The sequence below is a fragment of the Terrapene carolina genome, unplaced genomic scaffold (genome assembly GCF_002925995.2).
Source record: "Terrapene carolina triunguis isolate 2854851 unplaced genomic scaffold, T_m_triunguis-2.0 Scaffold30, whole genome shotgun sequence".
Classification (NCBI taxonomy): Eukaryota; Metazoa; Chordata; order Testudines; family Emydidae; genus Terrapene; species Terrapene triunguis.
The window spans coordinates 1124410-1138532 of record NW_020664381.1 but is presented as its reverse complement, the minus strand read 5'-3'; the positions used below and the strand labels follow the sequence as shown (position 1 = coordinate 1138532).

At 42.8% G+C, this 14123-nt stretch overlaps 1 protein-coding gene across 1 annotated transcript; it reads right to left on the bottom strand.

The window, feature by feature from the left end:
• Nucleotides 1–1540: 1540 nt before the first annotated feature.
• Nucleotides 1541–13869, bottom strand: LOC112111322 (radial spoke head component 1). The gene is made up of 8 exons (XM_026651004.1): nt 13816–13869; nt 12119–12232; nt 11893–11998; nt 8577–8588; nt 3662–3752; nt 3190–3325; nt 2803–2874; nt 1541–1675 (listed from the first exon to the last, which is right to left on the bottom strand). Exons 1-8 carry the CDS (start codon nt 13867–13869, stop codon nt 1541–1543), a joined length of 720 nt encoding a protein of 239 aa, XP_026506789.1.
• Nucleotides 13870–14123: the final 254 nt, after the last annotated feature.

Below are 14123 nucleotides of genomic sequence, written 5' to 3'. Positions count from 1 at the left end.
GCCAAACGTTGCCGACCCCTGCTGTAATGGGAGTATAGCACTGTGACCTACAGTAAACAATATAATCACAGGATTCACTTGAGAGTAATTGCTATAGTTAAGGGCTAAGACTGTCAAAAGTGAGTGCTTAAAGTTAGGCTTCTAAGTTCACATTTAGACACCTACATAAATGGCCTAATTTTCAAAAGTATCAAGCACCCATCAGCTCCTGCTGAAGTCAGTGGGAGCTGCTGGGTGCTCAGCACTTGTAAAAGTCCGGCTACTTATATTCAGGTATCCAAATATGGAGTTAAGTGCCTAATTTTAGGTGCCGTTTTGCAAAGGTATAATGTCCTCAGGCAACACCCCCAACAGTACACCTCTTCACTTTCCAAATATGGTTCAGGCTCTTACAGGCCATAACTGAGCCCTAATTTTTAATGCATCTCAATCAGCACCAGTTAGATTTAAGAACTGAGGGTATGTCTACAATGGAGCTGGAGGTATATTTCCTAGCTCAGACAGACATATCTGTGCTATCTCTGATCAAGCTAGCATGCTAAAAATAGTGTAGTCACAGAGGTACGAGTGGCAGCAGGGGAGCCCACCAAACACAATCACCTCTGAAATGCTAGGTACGTATTTGGGCAGCTAGCCCTTCCCACTGCTTGCACCACTCTGGCTACACTGCTTGATCAGAGAGCTATCATGGGAATTTCTACCTCAGCTACAAATTACAGTCCCAGCTCCAGTATAGACATACGCCTAAGGGGCAAATCTTAGGACACACAAAGTAGCCAGGCCAGGTGCTGGGAAGATACAGGGGGAATGGGGAAGGGGGAGATACTTTCCTCCTCTCCTCCCAGACACAATGAGCAGCTGTGAAGCCACTGTCTGCCTGAGCCCTGAGTGCTCCCAACATGGATCTCTAGCAGCAGAGACACTGGCTTTGGAACACCCACCACCACATACTGTTCTTTAGGGATCTGATGTGGAGCTACAAGTTGTTCCTTTTTTATAGAAATCTGAGAGCACCAGCCTAAAGAAATTGATATTGCTCATACTCCTTGGGTGGCTGAAGGTTTCATCATGTCACACACATAAATCTTCCATTATAACCATACACACTTCCTCATATCTTATTGCTTACAAATATACTTGGGATGGGTGTTATCTTTCCTAGTGCTTTGTCTAACAATATCTAAACATTTCAAAATGTAATTGCAGTATATTTACAGAAAAAGAGGAAACACCCATCATTATTTGTCATTTAAGGAGGCAAATACAGTTTGATTAAGAAATAAAAGTAAAACAAAGCCAAAGCATATGTTTTACATCTTAATAGCTGTTTACCAAAACATGCAATACAATAGAAATATAATCATTTCAGTTATAAAATGCTTCATATTTTTAAGGTCTTAACAAACAAAAACAACTGGAGTTAAATTTTACAGGTAAAGCAAAAGTTTCTCATTCAAACTGATATTATGAAGGGATATTGTTTCCCACACTCCTTTTTCTGTTTTTGTTACATGGGGGTAAACCATGCAGCAGAAACACTTCATTCAAACCCAAAGAGCACCTCTGTTACATTAGGCTCCATGAAGATAAAGCCTTTAGTGGTTTGTGGGTTCCCGTACCCTGGAACAGAAGGCAGTTTTTTGCTGCCCTTTCTCTTGTCCTTGGGTTGTATTAGCTGAGCAAATCAATGAAAGAGAAGAAATAAATGTGAACTAGATTGACATGTTAACTGTAGAAAGATGGAAAAATTAGAAAGACCCTTTTAAAAAAAATAAAAGATTACAAATCGCCCAAAACGTTCATTTAGGTGCGATTATATTTGAAATAATTGTTTCCCTGGAAGTTTTGAAATAGCATGTAATAGACTAAGATCTGGCATGTCAGGCAATATAGAAAAAGAGCAAGTTCTGAACTAAATGCAGCATGTTTGTTATCTTGAAACCAAAATACTAAGCTAAAAATATATTGGTAATAATAGCTAGGCATTATTGTTTTTATTATATAACTAGAGTATGTAGGTCAGGTAGTCAGAAACAGGTCTGAAAGGCCACACTCAAAAGCAAGAAGAAAAATCATTCCCCAATACTATTCACCCACAACTCTTATTGAAATCAATGGGAGTTGTGGGTACTTAGTACCTCACAGGATCACGACAATAATAGACCACATTTTCAAAAGTAGTCTCAATTGTGGCTCTAAATTTGCCTGTAATTTAATCTAAAAACCTGTAATTTTTCACTAAATTTTAGAATTACTTAGTACTATATTTTTATTTTCCAGTTTTTTGTAATGGAGTGCTAAAATACATTATACTGTTCAGCCACTAAGGGGCATGGTGTGTAAAATACCTTATTTAAATGAACCTCAACTATACCGAGCACAGCATTAAAGGATCTTATGATGACCACATCTGGTGTATATAAGCAAGCTCTGAAGCCAGTCCATATCTGGTACAGGGACATGACATCTTCAAAATAAAGGCCAAAGTCAATCAAAACTCTGTCTGGCTTTTTGTATTGCAGAAGGCTAGCATATCTGAGGTATGATCCTGCTTTCACTGAAATCAATGGCAAAACTTCTATTGTCTGCAATGGGAGCAGCAATTGGGCCTTCATGTGTCAGGGCTTGCACAGCACAGTAGCCAGACAAGTTTTTTTTATTGACTCTGGTGCTTAGAAAAGCACATTCTAAAGCTGTTGGACTTTTTAAATATCCAGTACCTGTAATGAGCTAGGCAGACTACGTTTGACCTGACTTGCTGAGTTTTCTAACATTTGGTATAGTCTGTATTATATTATTTACCTGATCTAGATGTGTGTATTCACCATGCTGTTCACACCCAATATCGAAGACATACTTTCCACGACCTGCCGGCTGTACAAAGAGAAATAAAAAGTTAGCAAGACTTTAAAGCTAGAAAACTCTGAAGGAGTAAATGAAAAATAGAAATGATCACTTAACACTGTACTATGTAATTTACACAATAATAAATACAAATACAATGAGAAAAGTAAACTTTGGAGAAACTTTGCATCATCATTGATTCATTTATACCTGTTACATTTATGGTTCAAAGAATACTGTGCAAAATGGGAAACCTGGTTTAATATTTCAATGTAAAGAGTCCATACCAGAACAACAACATGCGCTAGTTTTTCAAATTCAAATAGCATTTTCCAACATACTTACATTTCCATTCACAAACTTGCCCTGGTATCTGTGGTTTAGATGAATAAGTTCAGCTGCTCCTTCCTGTTGCCCATTTACCCAGCCACCAACATATTTAGAGCCAGTCTCTGCATAGAGGTATGTACCTTGCCCATGCCTGAGAGGCAAATAATAATTGTACTTTATATTACTGTAAATTAAAAGTGCAGGATTTCTTTGCAATTTTAAAGCATTTAAACAAATGCCACATTAATCCATATTTCCAACCCCAAGAACATCTTCTTCATACATTCATGCTCATCTGCCTTCTATGTCTGGCTCTATTTAAATCAGCTGATGTCTTACTGCAGGCTTTCCTCCCATTCCAAACTGGATTTGGTTGCCAAGGCCCTCCCACAGCTCTCTCTTTCAAAAGGACAACCACAACTCTGAAGACAACATTTTTTAAACTTCATCAAGAAACTTGAAAGTTCACTGTAATAATGAAACAAACCTATAGTGGTTAAGCCATTCTCCAGTGTAGGTGTCTCCATTCACGTAGTAATAAACTCCATTGCCATGTCTTTGGTCTCCCACCCATTCTCCTGCAATGGACATGACAAAAACAGAGTGAGATGTGATCAAATTTACTTGTCATAGAAGTCAGCCTTTAGAATGATCATCTAGACATCTAGTCAACTTTTTATGTGAATGAAGAATATACAGTATTAGAAAATGAAAATGTAAACTCAGACAATGTAAATTCTGTAACTGAATTCAATGAGAGCAGAAGCAAGCTCTACCTCAGTAATCTTCAACTTCTGTGTGAACAGTAAAGATAGCTTATCAGGCTTGTATATCAGTGTATTCTCTTCACACTCCACAGTAAATTAAATTAGAAAAGTACTGGCATTCTCTGACAAAAAGCAGGCCACCATTTGTCACTATTATTATTGATATTACTAGTACAGTATTTATAACTGATGGAAAGATTTGACATGTCAGGAGAAAAGCCATGAGCATGCACAGATTCAGAGGATGTGCTAAACTATTCTCTTATTGAGAATCAGTAGGGCTTCAGGCTTCTAGAAAGGGCAGAGAGAATGTTCTGGACCATAAAACTAATCAGTGCAAAACAGCATCTACTTGGCCAGTTGAGAACTAGAGAATTAGAATTAGCCAGCTGTAGTCTACTACTGCTTAAATCAAAACGCATTAGAGAAAAGACTTGCAGAGAGCAATGAAGGGTGGATGGGAGACACACCTAGACCCCTCCTGACAAGGGTGACAAGATTAAGACATCTCCATGAGCATACAGAATGAAAAACAGAGACAACTCCCCTAGCCTCATCTGCATAAAAAAATAGGACAGGGAAACATCTCAATTTGCATACAAAATGGAGAACAGAAAACCGCCCTGAACTCTGGGACCAGAAAAGCAGGGACGCACTGCATCATGGGAATCTCTGCTCCAGATGTTAATGAATCTATGCCTGCACACACCCAGCTCAGCAATTATCAGACCAATTCTAGTATTGAATCCTTGATTAATATCCAAAATACTAAAGCAGCCTAGTTGCATTGTGAGCTCCCTGGAAGAAACCACTACCCATAGCCAAGAATAATCAGCTCCTATTGTCTAGCCTAAAGAAAACCCTTGAGTCATCAGTTTACGCATAAACAAATCTAGTGTTCTCCCTTGAACCATTGTATTTTCTCTACCAAAATCCCTACTCACCCTCCAGTCAGTGTTCTGATGCTTAGATCCAAACTATGCATCAGTTCCACTGAGACTCCATCTTCTCCTGACTGATCATGCTGGGGGCTCTGCCTGTCTCCAGCACTCAAGACCCTGAGCTACCACCACCACCTGGGAACCCCGACCCGTTCAAGCCTCATGGAGTGGGTGAAATCCCCCTCTTTCTCTCTGTTTTCCTTTCTACCTTAGGTATTAACCTTTAATAATGCATGTTATGTTGGTTTAGGCTCTCCTTGTGTACTTATCACTATTATTCAACAAATAACTTTTATGGTTAAGCTGGTTGCTTCTCTCTCTCTTGCTAAACTTTACTCTTTTGTGTTTTTAGCTTCCCCCATTCGGTCTACAGCAATGCTTCTTTTACCTAAGCTAAAGATCCCTACAGCACCCAAAATACTGTGGGGTTTGCTCATCAAATAGGTTACTGCCAGTACAATTGTGATGTAAGAGTGGGGATAGGGACGTGCTGAATCTGGGACGCATAAGGGTGACAGCTTGAAAGTGCTGCTTGACCCAGTCCATGGAACCCAGAGGCATATAAGAGGAGGCAGTTTAAAAGTGCTGCTTCATTAAGCCCAGTAAGTCCAGAGACATATAAGGGGTCAGCTTAAAAGTGCTAATTGACCCGGTCTGCTCAAACTTGCTCTGTTAATGTATGTGTGGCTGTGTGTGTGTTCATCCGGTTCTGGGGCTGGAAAAACCCAGCCCTAGGGAACCTAGGTCCTGCAGGATAGCTCCATTGGGAGGGGACTTGCAGAAGGGAGAAGTAGAGCTCCAAATAAAAACACAAGTAACACAAGCAGTACATTAATAGAATTACAGAAGCGCCCCCCCCCCCCCCCAAAAGTAACCCGAATAAATAAGCATACTCCAAACTTAACAGGACACAGTGTAGAGCTGACAATATATAGCCATGTATGACAGATTACAGCATAACTTTTTGGTGTTGAAGCTGGATATCCGTGCATGCATTACTTTACTTTTAGGTGTGATGGAAGAAGAAAGGCCTATCAGCAGTGTTCTCACTAGTGAGGGTGGTTTTGCACCTCTGTTCAGCTATTGTGCTCTTGGTTACTCATGACTTGAAAGATTACTTGCTATCAGGTGAATGTTTCTGCACATACAGAATTTCCATATGCTGACTATCTCTGCCCCAAACGCTCTTTATCTTGTGTTCTCTTGTTGGTTTAGTTAAAATGCAATCATTTTGTTGTCTGAACTACGCAATGTCATCTCATTGCTTAATTGATGATTTAAAGAACAGGATGAGAAGGCTTATTTAAAGCCACAGCTCTTTGGGCCACAGACCTAGCCACAAGGCTGCTCTAACTTACGTTAACTAGACTGTCCCTAGGGACTATTCTGCCAGCCAAGTATCATTGGAACACACTCCACCTTTTCAACCATGCTCTGCCTTCAGGCAATTTCCAACATGCTACCACAGAGGAGGAATCCTCAGATTCCCCTTTAGAATAGTTTAAAGGTCACTTGTTTTCTGCTCTGGCAATGTCATCATACAGCAGGTCCTCAATCTAAGCAGCACTGTCTTGCACTGGTCCCGTCTCTTCCCTCCCTTCTTTCTTCATTCTGACCCCTTTGTTCCGCCTCTCATCCTCTTTTCTCTCTTCCCTGTGGCAGGCTCTCAGCCTCTTCCCTTACTTGGTTGGGCTCCAATCATTTTTTCCCCTCCTCACTCTCTGCCCCTCTCTACACAAACTTACATAGTTGCCTGCTATTTCTTTCACTCCAAACACATTCTTCCATTTATTCTCACCTAGTATCATGCTTACATGCATACCTTTATTTACGTTATTGTGAACAGTGCAAGTTACGTAACTTGTGGCACTGGCTGTCCCCACCTCCCACACCATAAATTTTATAGCGTCTTATAGTCTTATTTTGTAGTGTGGGATATGTATTTGGTTATGTCAAGGGACCCTTCCTCCAAAATCTAAAAGTGGACCTTAAGGTATGTACCAGTAGATTAGCACTAATTTGCCAAAGCCTGGGCATCACTTATTCAGGGGCCTAACACCTTAACTGAAGGGAGGAGGTTGCTGAATCTTTAACGTAGGCTTTCTTTCCCCAAAATATTAATTTAGTCATTGATTTAGATAATGGCATAGAGAGTTCACTTATAAAGTTTGCAGACAAACTGGAGAAATGGTCTGAAGTAAATAGGATGAAATTCAATAAGGACAAATGCAAAGTACTCCATTTAGGAAGGAACAATCAGTTGCATACATACAAAATGGAAATGACTGCCTAGGAAGGAGTACTGTGGAAAGGGATCTGGGGGTCATAGTGGACCACAAGCTAAATATGAGTCAACAGTGTAACGCTGTTGCAAAAAAAGCAAACATAATTCTGGGATGTATTAGCAGGAGTGTTGTAAGCAAGACACGAGAAGTAATACTTCCACTCTACTCCACGCTGATTAGGCCTCAACTGGAGTATTGTGTCTGGTTCTGGGCGCAATATTTCAGGAAAGATGTTGATAAATTGGAGAGAGTCCAGAGAAGAGCAACAAAAATTATTAAAGGTCTAGAAAACATGATCTATGAGGGAAGATTGAAAAAATTGGGTTTGTTTAGTCTGGAAAAGAGAAGACTGAGAGGGGACATGATAACAGTTTTCAAGTACATAAAAGGTTGTTACAAAGAGGAGGGAGAAAAACTGTTTTTCTTAACCTCTGAGGATAAGACAAGAAGCAATGGGCTTAAATTGCAGCAAGGGAGATTTAGGTTGGATATTAGGAAAAACTTCCTAACTGTCAGGGTGGTTAAGCACTGGAATAAATTGCCTAGGAAGGTTCTGGAATCTCCATCATTGGAGGTTTTTAAGAGCAGGTTAGACAAACACCTGTCAGGGATGGTCTAGATATTACTTAGTCCTGCCATGAGTGCAGGGGGCTGGACTAGATGACCTCTCAAGGTCCCTTCCAGTTCTATGATTCTTAAAGTTAAATGGGTATTAGCAAAACCAAATAAAGCAGGGCTTTTGTGATGTGGTGTATGTGCCCCATCTCGATCATGTGAACCAGAATGTAAACATCTTCACTACCCAGAAAAGAGGAAACTCAAGCTTAAAGACTGTCTGAGCTGCCAAACTTGGAGGGAAGTGCTGGCAGCTGTGGCTAGTTAGGCAGTACAGACATCCAAAATGGGAAGAGATAATAGCCTCATTTATCTTTTTCTTACTCAGGGGACAGCAGGATCTGGGGAATTATTTGGCTGCCTTGTACACAGAACGTTATGCTGGAACCAAGAGACTCTGATCACAGTCAGAACTGAATTTTGTTTGTTTCCTCAAACTAGGCCCTGACTGAAGGAAGCTGCTGCCCTGTGTTCTTTGTGGACACTTGGAGTAAGTGGGAGGAAACTACCCTGTGTTTGTTTTGTTTCATTTGCCCTGTGGCCAAAGGTAGCTACTCTGAGCCTGTTTTATTTTCACCTTGCTGAGCCTGGAATATTGTTGTTCTTATTCCTTTTGTGTGACCTATCTTGAGCAGGGCAGCCACCTCTCCCAACCCAATGGGGTGGCTGGTAGTCTTAACTCAATGTTCACTGTACTGACCCTTCAGATTATCACCATTTCACTAGCTCTCCAGTAAATATAGTCTTCTGGCCTTCACAAGATTTAAATTTCTAACACAGGCCAAAACCCCTACCTTTCAGGCCTTCTTTGCACATCACAAAGCAGTAAAAAAAGACAGCAGAAAGCAAATTATTTTCCTTTTCAGGTCACCTTTAAGATCTGAGACATTTACAGACATCAGATGGAAGAACAGGGTGGGACTATTTCAGAGTGTCTTATACTGTAGCTGAAATAATCTTTTAACGGGTTCTAAGGAACCTAAGCCAAAACCAGTAACTGAGCGTTCTGATTTTCAGATACTGTGCAACAGGAGCTGGGTGGCTCAGAACATCTGGAAATCAGTTCACTCATTTAGGGGCATAAATATGGATGTGGGTGCCTAAAATTAAGCACTTCAGTTTAAAAACTCTGTCTTTGGTTCTGACCTCCTCTTTCAAAGCTGATGGTATAGCATACAACATTACGCTATTGAAAAAAATGAATAAAAAATGTCAACAATCAGATCAACCTCCTGACGTTTTGCAGAGACAGCATTAGTCCTCAAATTAAATGTCATCCTGGAAAAGAACTCTCTGAAGATGGTTAATGAAGCAGCTGGAGTCTGACTTATCTGTCTCCTCATATTTCAGGGAAGACCGTGAAGAGAATCAGATGGAATCAGTCATTCTTAGTACTAAAATGTGGGGAAATATTCTGTATGAGCTTCTGTTTCAGGAGCTGGACTAATGATATTCTGCTCTTCTGTTTTATGAGATTCTTTAAGTACAGTATCTTGCTTAAACTGTTGCATTTCCTAGACATTGCAACCATAAAGGAAGAAAGTGAATTCCTAAAATAATCTGTTATTTGTAAAAGATTGTAATGAGCCTTCAGATTAATCTTGAGAATTCTGTTCAGGGCAAAGATCTAGATCAAGCTAAATTAAATAATTCTGTACAAGAACCCTAAAAGAGCATCTGGGGATAGAAGGAGAACTGCTGGCACATGCTAATTTCAACAGAATGCCATTGATTTCAATGGAAGTGAGGAGCCTAAATAACTTTGTGGATTGGGCCTATGCATCTTAGTTTTATGGTTGTTGGTTTTTTGTGGGGGTTGCTATCATATTGAAGATAGGTGCAGACAGAAAGTAAGGGAGTCACAATGACATCAGTCAATATTTCTTTCCTTAGAGGGGAAAACATAGAACAAAGACTGCACTAGTAAAATATAGTTTGACCTCATTTTAGGAGTCTTTTAGCCTCAGAAAGCAAACGATGAGGTACTGCTCAAGTAATTGTTCCTCAGTGAGCAAAGAATCCAACGTAGCTTTGAATCAGGCCAAAAGACACTGTCATAAACAAATTAATTTAACTTATGTCTGTGCAAGTCACTTAATTCTTTCTTGCACTTCTGCTGACATCCATTTCTTCTGCATTGCAAGATGCATCAGTATGAATCTAATCTTCCCATGCCTTCCAATCCATATTCTGATGAAAACAGTGATCCTCCCTGGCGAATGCTTAATCACAAGTCAGATATAATGCCTACATTTGGAGGTGGTGCTTCTACTAAATAGCAGATTTCTTATCTACCTATAATATATAAAGCTGTCTTCTCCTGGATCTCTCACTTTTCCTGAACTGCACACTTATAGAGGTGTACAGAGGAGGGAAAAGACTCTTGCTACTCCCAGAAGTAGAAACTGCATTAGGATATTTATCATAGTGACTCAAACTGTGGACCACAGAGTATTTACTAGTTGTCCACAGAGAGGTAGTGGGTCACTTGGTGTTAACTCAAAATATATATATATACATATGCCCTGTGAGGATTACTATCATATTGAAGATAGGTGCAGATATATATATGGACTCCTCCCGTGCTGTTGGCAATCTCACCAATAAAGATAAATAAATAAATAAATGCTCTCCCAACAGGTAAAAACTTTTTTTTAAAGTAAGCTTTAAAGGCTGGATTCTTCAGTCTAAGCTCTCTGGCCACAGATTCCCCTTGGAAAATTCTGGGGGAATCTCTGCCGGTGTAGAGTTCTGCCCAGCAGTGCAAGTAGGCCGGTATGCCCGGTATGCCATACCAGCAAGATATTTATAGCTCGTATGGTGTACTGGAAAGACACCGGAGAAGCCAGTGGCCACATGGCTCCTCTCTGGTGCGGCTGTACTGCCCCCAGCCGCACCCCCTGCCCTTCCACTGACCTGCCTCTCCTCTGGCTCCATCTGTACAACAGCAGCCCCACCGGAGGACAGGACTGGGGAGTCAGACTGGGGGCGGTACAGCAGCCCCGCTGGAGGACAGGCGAGGCTGGGGGCGGTACAGCAGCCCCGCCGGAGGACACAACTGGGGAGCCAGACTGGGGACAGTACAGCAGCCATGCCAGAGGACAGGACTTGGCGGCAAGGTTGGGGGTGGTACAGCAGCCGCGCCAGAGGAGCCGCCCGTACGAGGATGCCCAGCAGCCCCACATTCTGCTCCTTTCCTGAAGTCTCTGGCGCAACAGGAGGAGGACAGAGCACCCCCTACCCCCCCAGGTAAAGTGGGTGGATCGTGGGGAGAGGATGGAGAGAGCATGGGGGCCATGGGTGGGGGCGGGACTGGGAGGAGTCACATGGAGGGTCATGTGCCCCCCCATTAGCTGCTGCCCTCCCCACCCCCCGTACCAGTAAGAAATGGATTTTACCTGCATCACTGGTTCTGCCACATCTTATCCTAGTTCTGCTGACAGTATTCCATTTGGTATACGGGGATGGAGAAAAGTCAGGGGCGGGAGCCATGTCCAGAAAGATAGGAGATGGATTCTCTGCCAACAGGGTAAATTTAAACTGCCTTCTTGAAGGTTTAACTTACACCAACTCTAGGTGGCTGAGAAACGGTGAGCTGTGATAAGCTCCTCCTTAGCCTCCACTCTCCACTGCTTTGCTTGGATGCAGTGGAGAACTGAATCCTATATTTTTACAATGCTCAGAACCTATAGCTCTTTGAAAGGATCTGAAAATGTTCTGGACTGAACTTGACTGTCTGTCAGCGTAAACACTACATGTCAATGAATATTCTTGTGATGTTCTTGGGTTGTTGTTTTTAACATAACTTATACTCTCTTCTACTCTGATTCTAACTAAGAATGCGAAGAATTTGCTCAACACTAAATATAATGAAGCATTCCACTTGATCAGATGATTTGGCAGGAATAAACTGTTGCCAAAAACTTCAATCCACTCTTCTCCTACCATCTGGGGTGAGGCAGGAATGAAGAGAGAAAAAAGAATTTTGTGGATTGAGGCAATAATATGCTGCCTGGCTCATTGTTTCCCATAATTCCACTGAAGCACCTCATCTTCTCAAATATTTAAATCTTCGGAATTACGTTTAACAACAAAAGATGCATATTTTACCTTCATATTTTGATCCATCTGGATACATAAAAACGCCTTGACCATGCTTTTTGTTGTCAAAGAAGTCTCCAATGTAGCGAGCACCATTTTTAAATCTGTAGGTCCCCTGCAATATATTTGGTGTAGATATAGTACTTTGAATTAAAAGGATAATGAAGTGCCTAAACTAATGGAACTGCTGAAACACACGCATGGCTTTCAAAATAATCCTCTATAATTATCTTACCCGCCCATTTCTCACACCATTGGCATACTCTCCTTCATATGTATCACCATTGGGTAACCGTGCTCTTCCATGTCCATGTCGTTCACCTGCTGCATTGCGTTCACCTTCATATTCCTATTTAGATGGAATAAGCCATTCAACAGTTAAGAGGCAGGGGTTCTAAGCTGAATCCAATATGAGTACAAAGAGGAAGCCAGTTGTTTGTTCTGAACAGCTCCTTTTCTTCCTGAGTCCCAGGATGGCACCTGGCCAAGAAATCTATTGGTAACTGTGGTGAGTATCTTGTACCAACCCACCAGATCCTACCTGGTACCCAAAGGTGTCTTCTGCCTGCAAACTACTGAAATTTGTTGGGGGCTGGATTCTTGCAGCATTAACTGCAGCAAGTTGAAACAGACACTACATACCATAGTAAAATGGCAGGACTTCACTCAAGTCCTTTTTATCTCTACAACTCCATTGAATGCAGTAGCTTAGCAACTCTTTGAGGCTGAGTATCACTAATGTATATACTCCAAAAGAAAATAGCAACTAAGGACATCATTGTATTTATAAGATTATTTCTTATTTTAAAAAATATTTTGTTTGAGAAACACATCGCATAGCTTTGAGAATCCCAACATAACAGTGATTAATTTTTTTTTTAGTTTCCCCATACTTTAATACTACAAATCCAATATCCTGTATGATCCTAGTCCATGGCTCTGCTCCTACTCTGATTGACATGAGTGGCAGGCCTTCTGTTAACTTTGATTAGAGCAGAATTGACCTTTAAAATATGCAACAGTGAGTAATTACAAATTCAGTTCTTTTTGGGGTGACAAAACTAAAGATATATTGGTGTAATTGTGTCTAATGGGTGCTTTTTCATTAATATTCCACATAGTTATGGACTGGGACTGTGCCAGGGGAAAAAGAGATTTTATAGATTCAAAGGGACCATTATGATCATCTAGTCTGACCCCCATATAGCACAGGCCATAAAACTTCTCCCAAATAAATCCTAGAGCAGATCTTTTAGAAAAACATCCTATCTTGATTTAAAAATTATCAGGACCCTTTGTAAGGTGTTCCAATGGTTAATTACTCTCGCTGTTAAAAACTTATGTCTTTCAGCCGCTGGATACTGTTATACTTTTCTCTGCTAGACTGAAGAGCCCATTATTAAATATTTGTTCCCCAGGAGGATACTGACAGACTATAATCACATCACCCTTTAACCTTCCCTTGGTGCAGACACAACCAGAACCCCAGGCACCTAGGTTAACCGTGCAGCAGTGCCTGGGTGGCAATGAAGGGCAGCTCTGGGGTAGCTGGTGCCAGCTGTTCTCCACGGGGCTGCCCAGCTGCACGCGGGCTCTGGAGGGAGGATCGCCGAGGGCACCAGGGAAAGGGGGCTGGCAGCCAGCGCGGCCTGGACGGCTCCTGGGCACAGCTGGGCGGGGGGGAGGGCTGCACCGGTGCTGAGCTGGGGGGGATCCGCTCCACCGCCCGCCCGACGCCGCGGCTCTCAGGGGCGGGCGGCCGAGCCACACGGAGGGGCGGGTGAGGCGGGGCCCGGCCGTGTGGGGCGCGGGGACGCTCCTGCTCTGCGGGGCAGGCTCTAGCGGGGGCGGGGGGTGACCCCGCCCCGGGAGCGGGGCGGGGGGGGGCAGCGCTGGGCCCCGGAGGAGCCGGCGGCCGCGGCCCGCACTGACCCCCAAGTCGTTCTCCGCCTCCTCCTCGAACTCCTCCGAGCCCAGGTCCGACATGGTCCGGCCGGGCCCCGCGGCGTTTCCGTCACCATGGGAACCGCCGTCCCGGGCGGAGGGAGGCGCGCGCCATCACCCTGGCAACACGCACTGGCACCGCCCCCCCTTTCCGCTCTGGGGCGCGTGCTGCTGTCCCGGGTCCTGAGAGCGGGGCGCCCCGCCCAGCCAATCGGCTGCAGCGTCGCGCTCGGACCGGAGAGGGCGCGACGAGAGCGCACAGCGCAGCGCCCAAGGGCACAGTCCCGGGCACACGA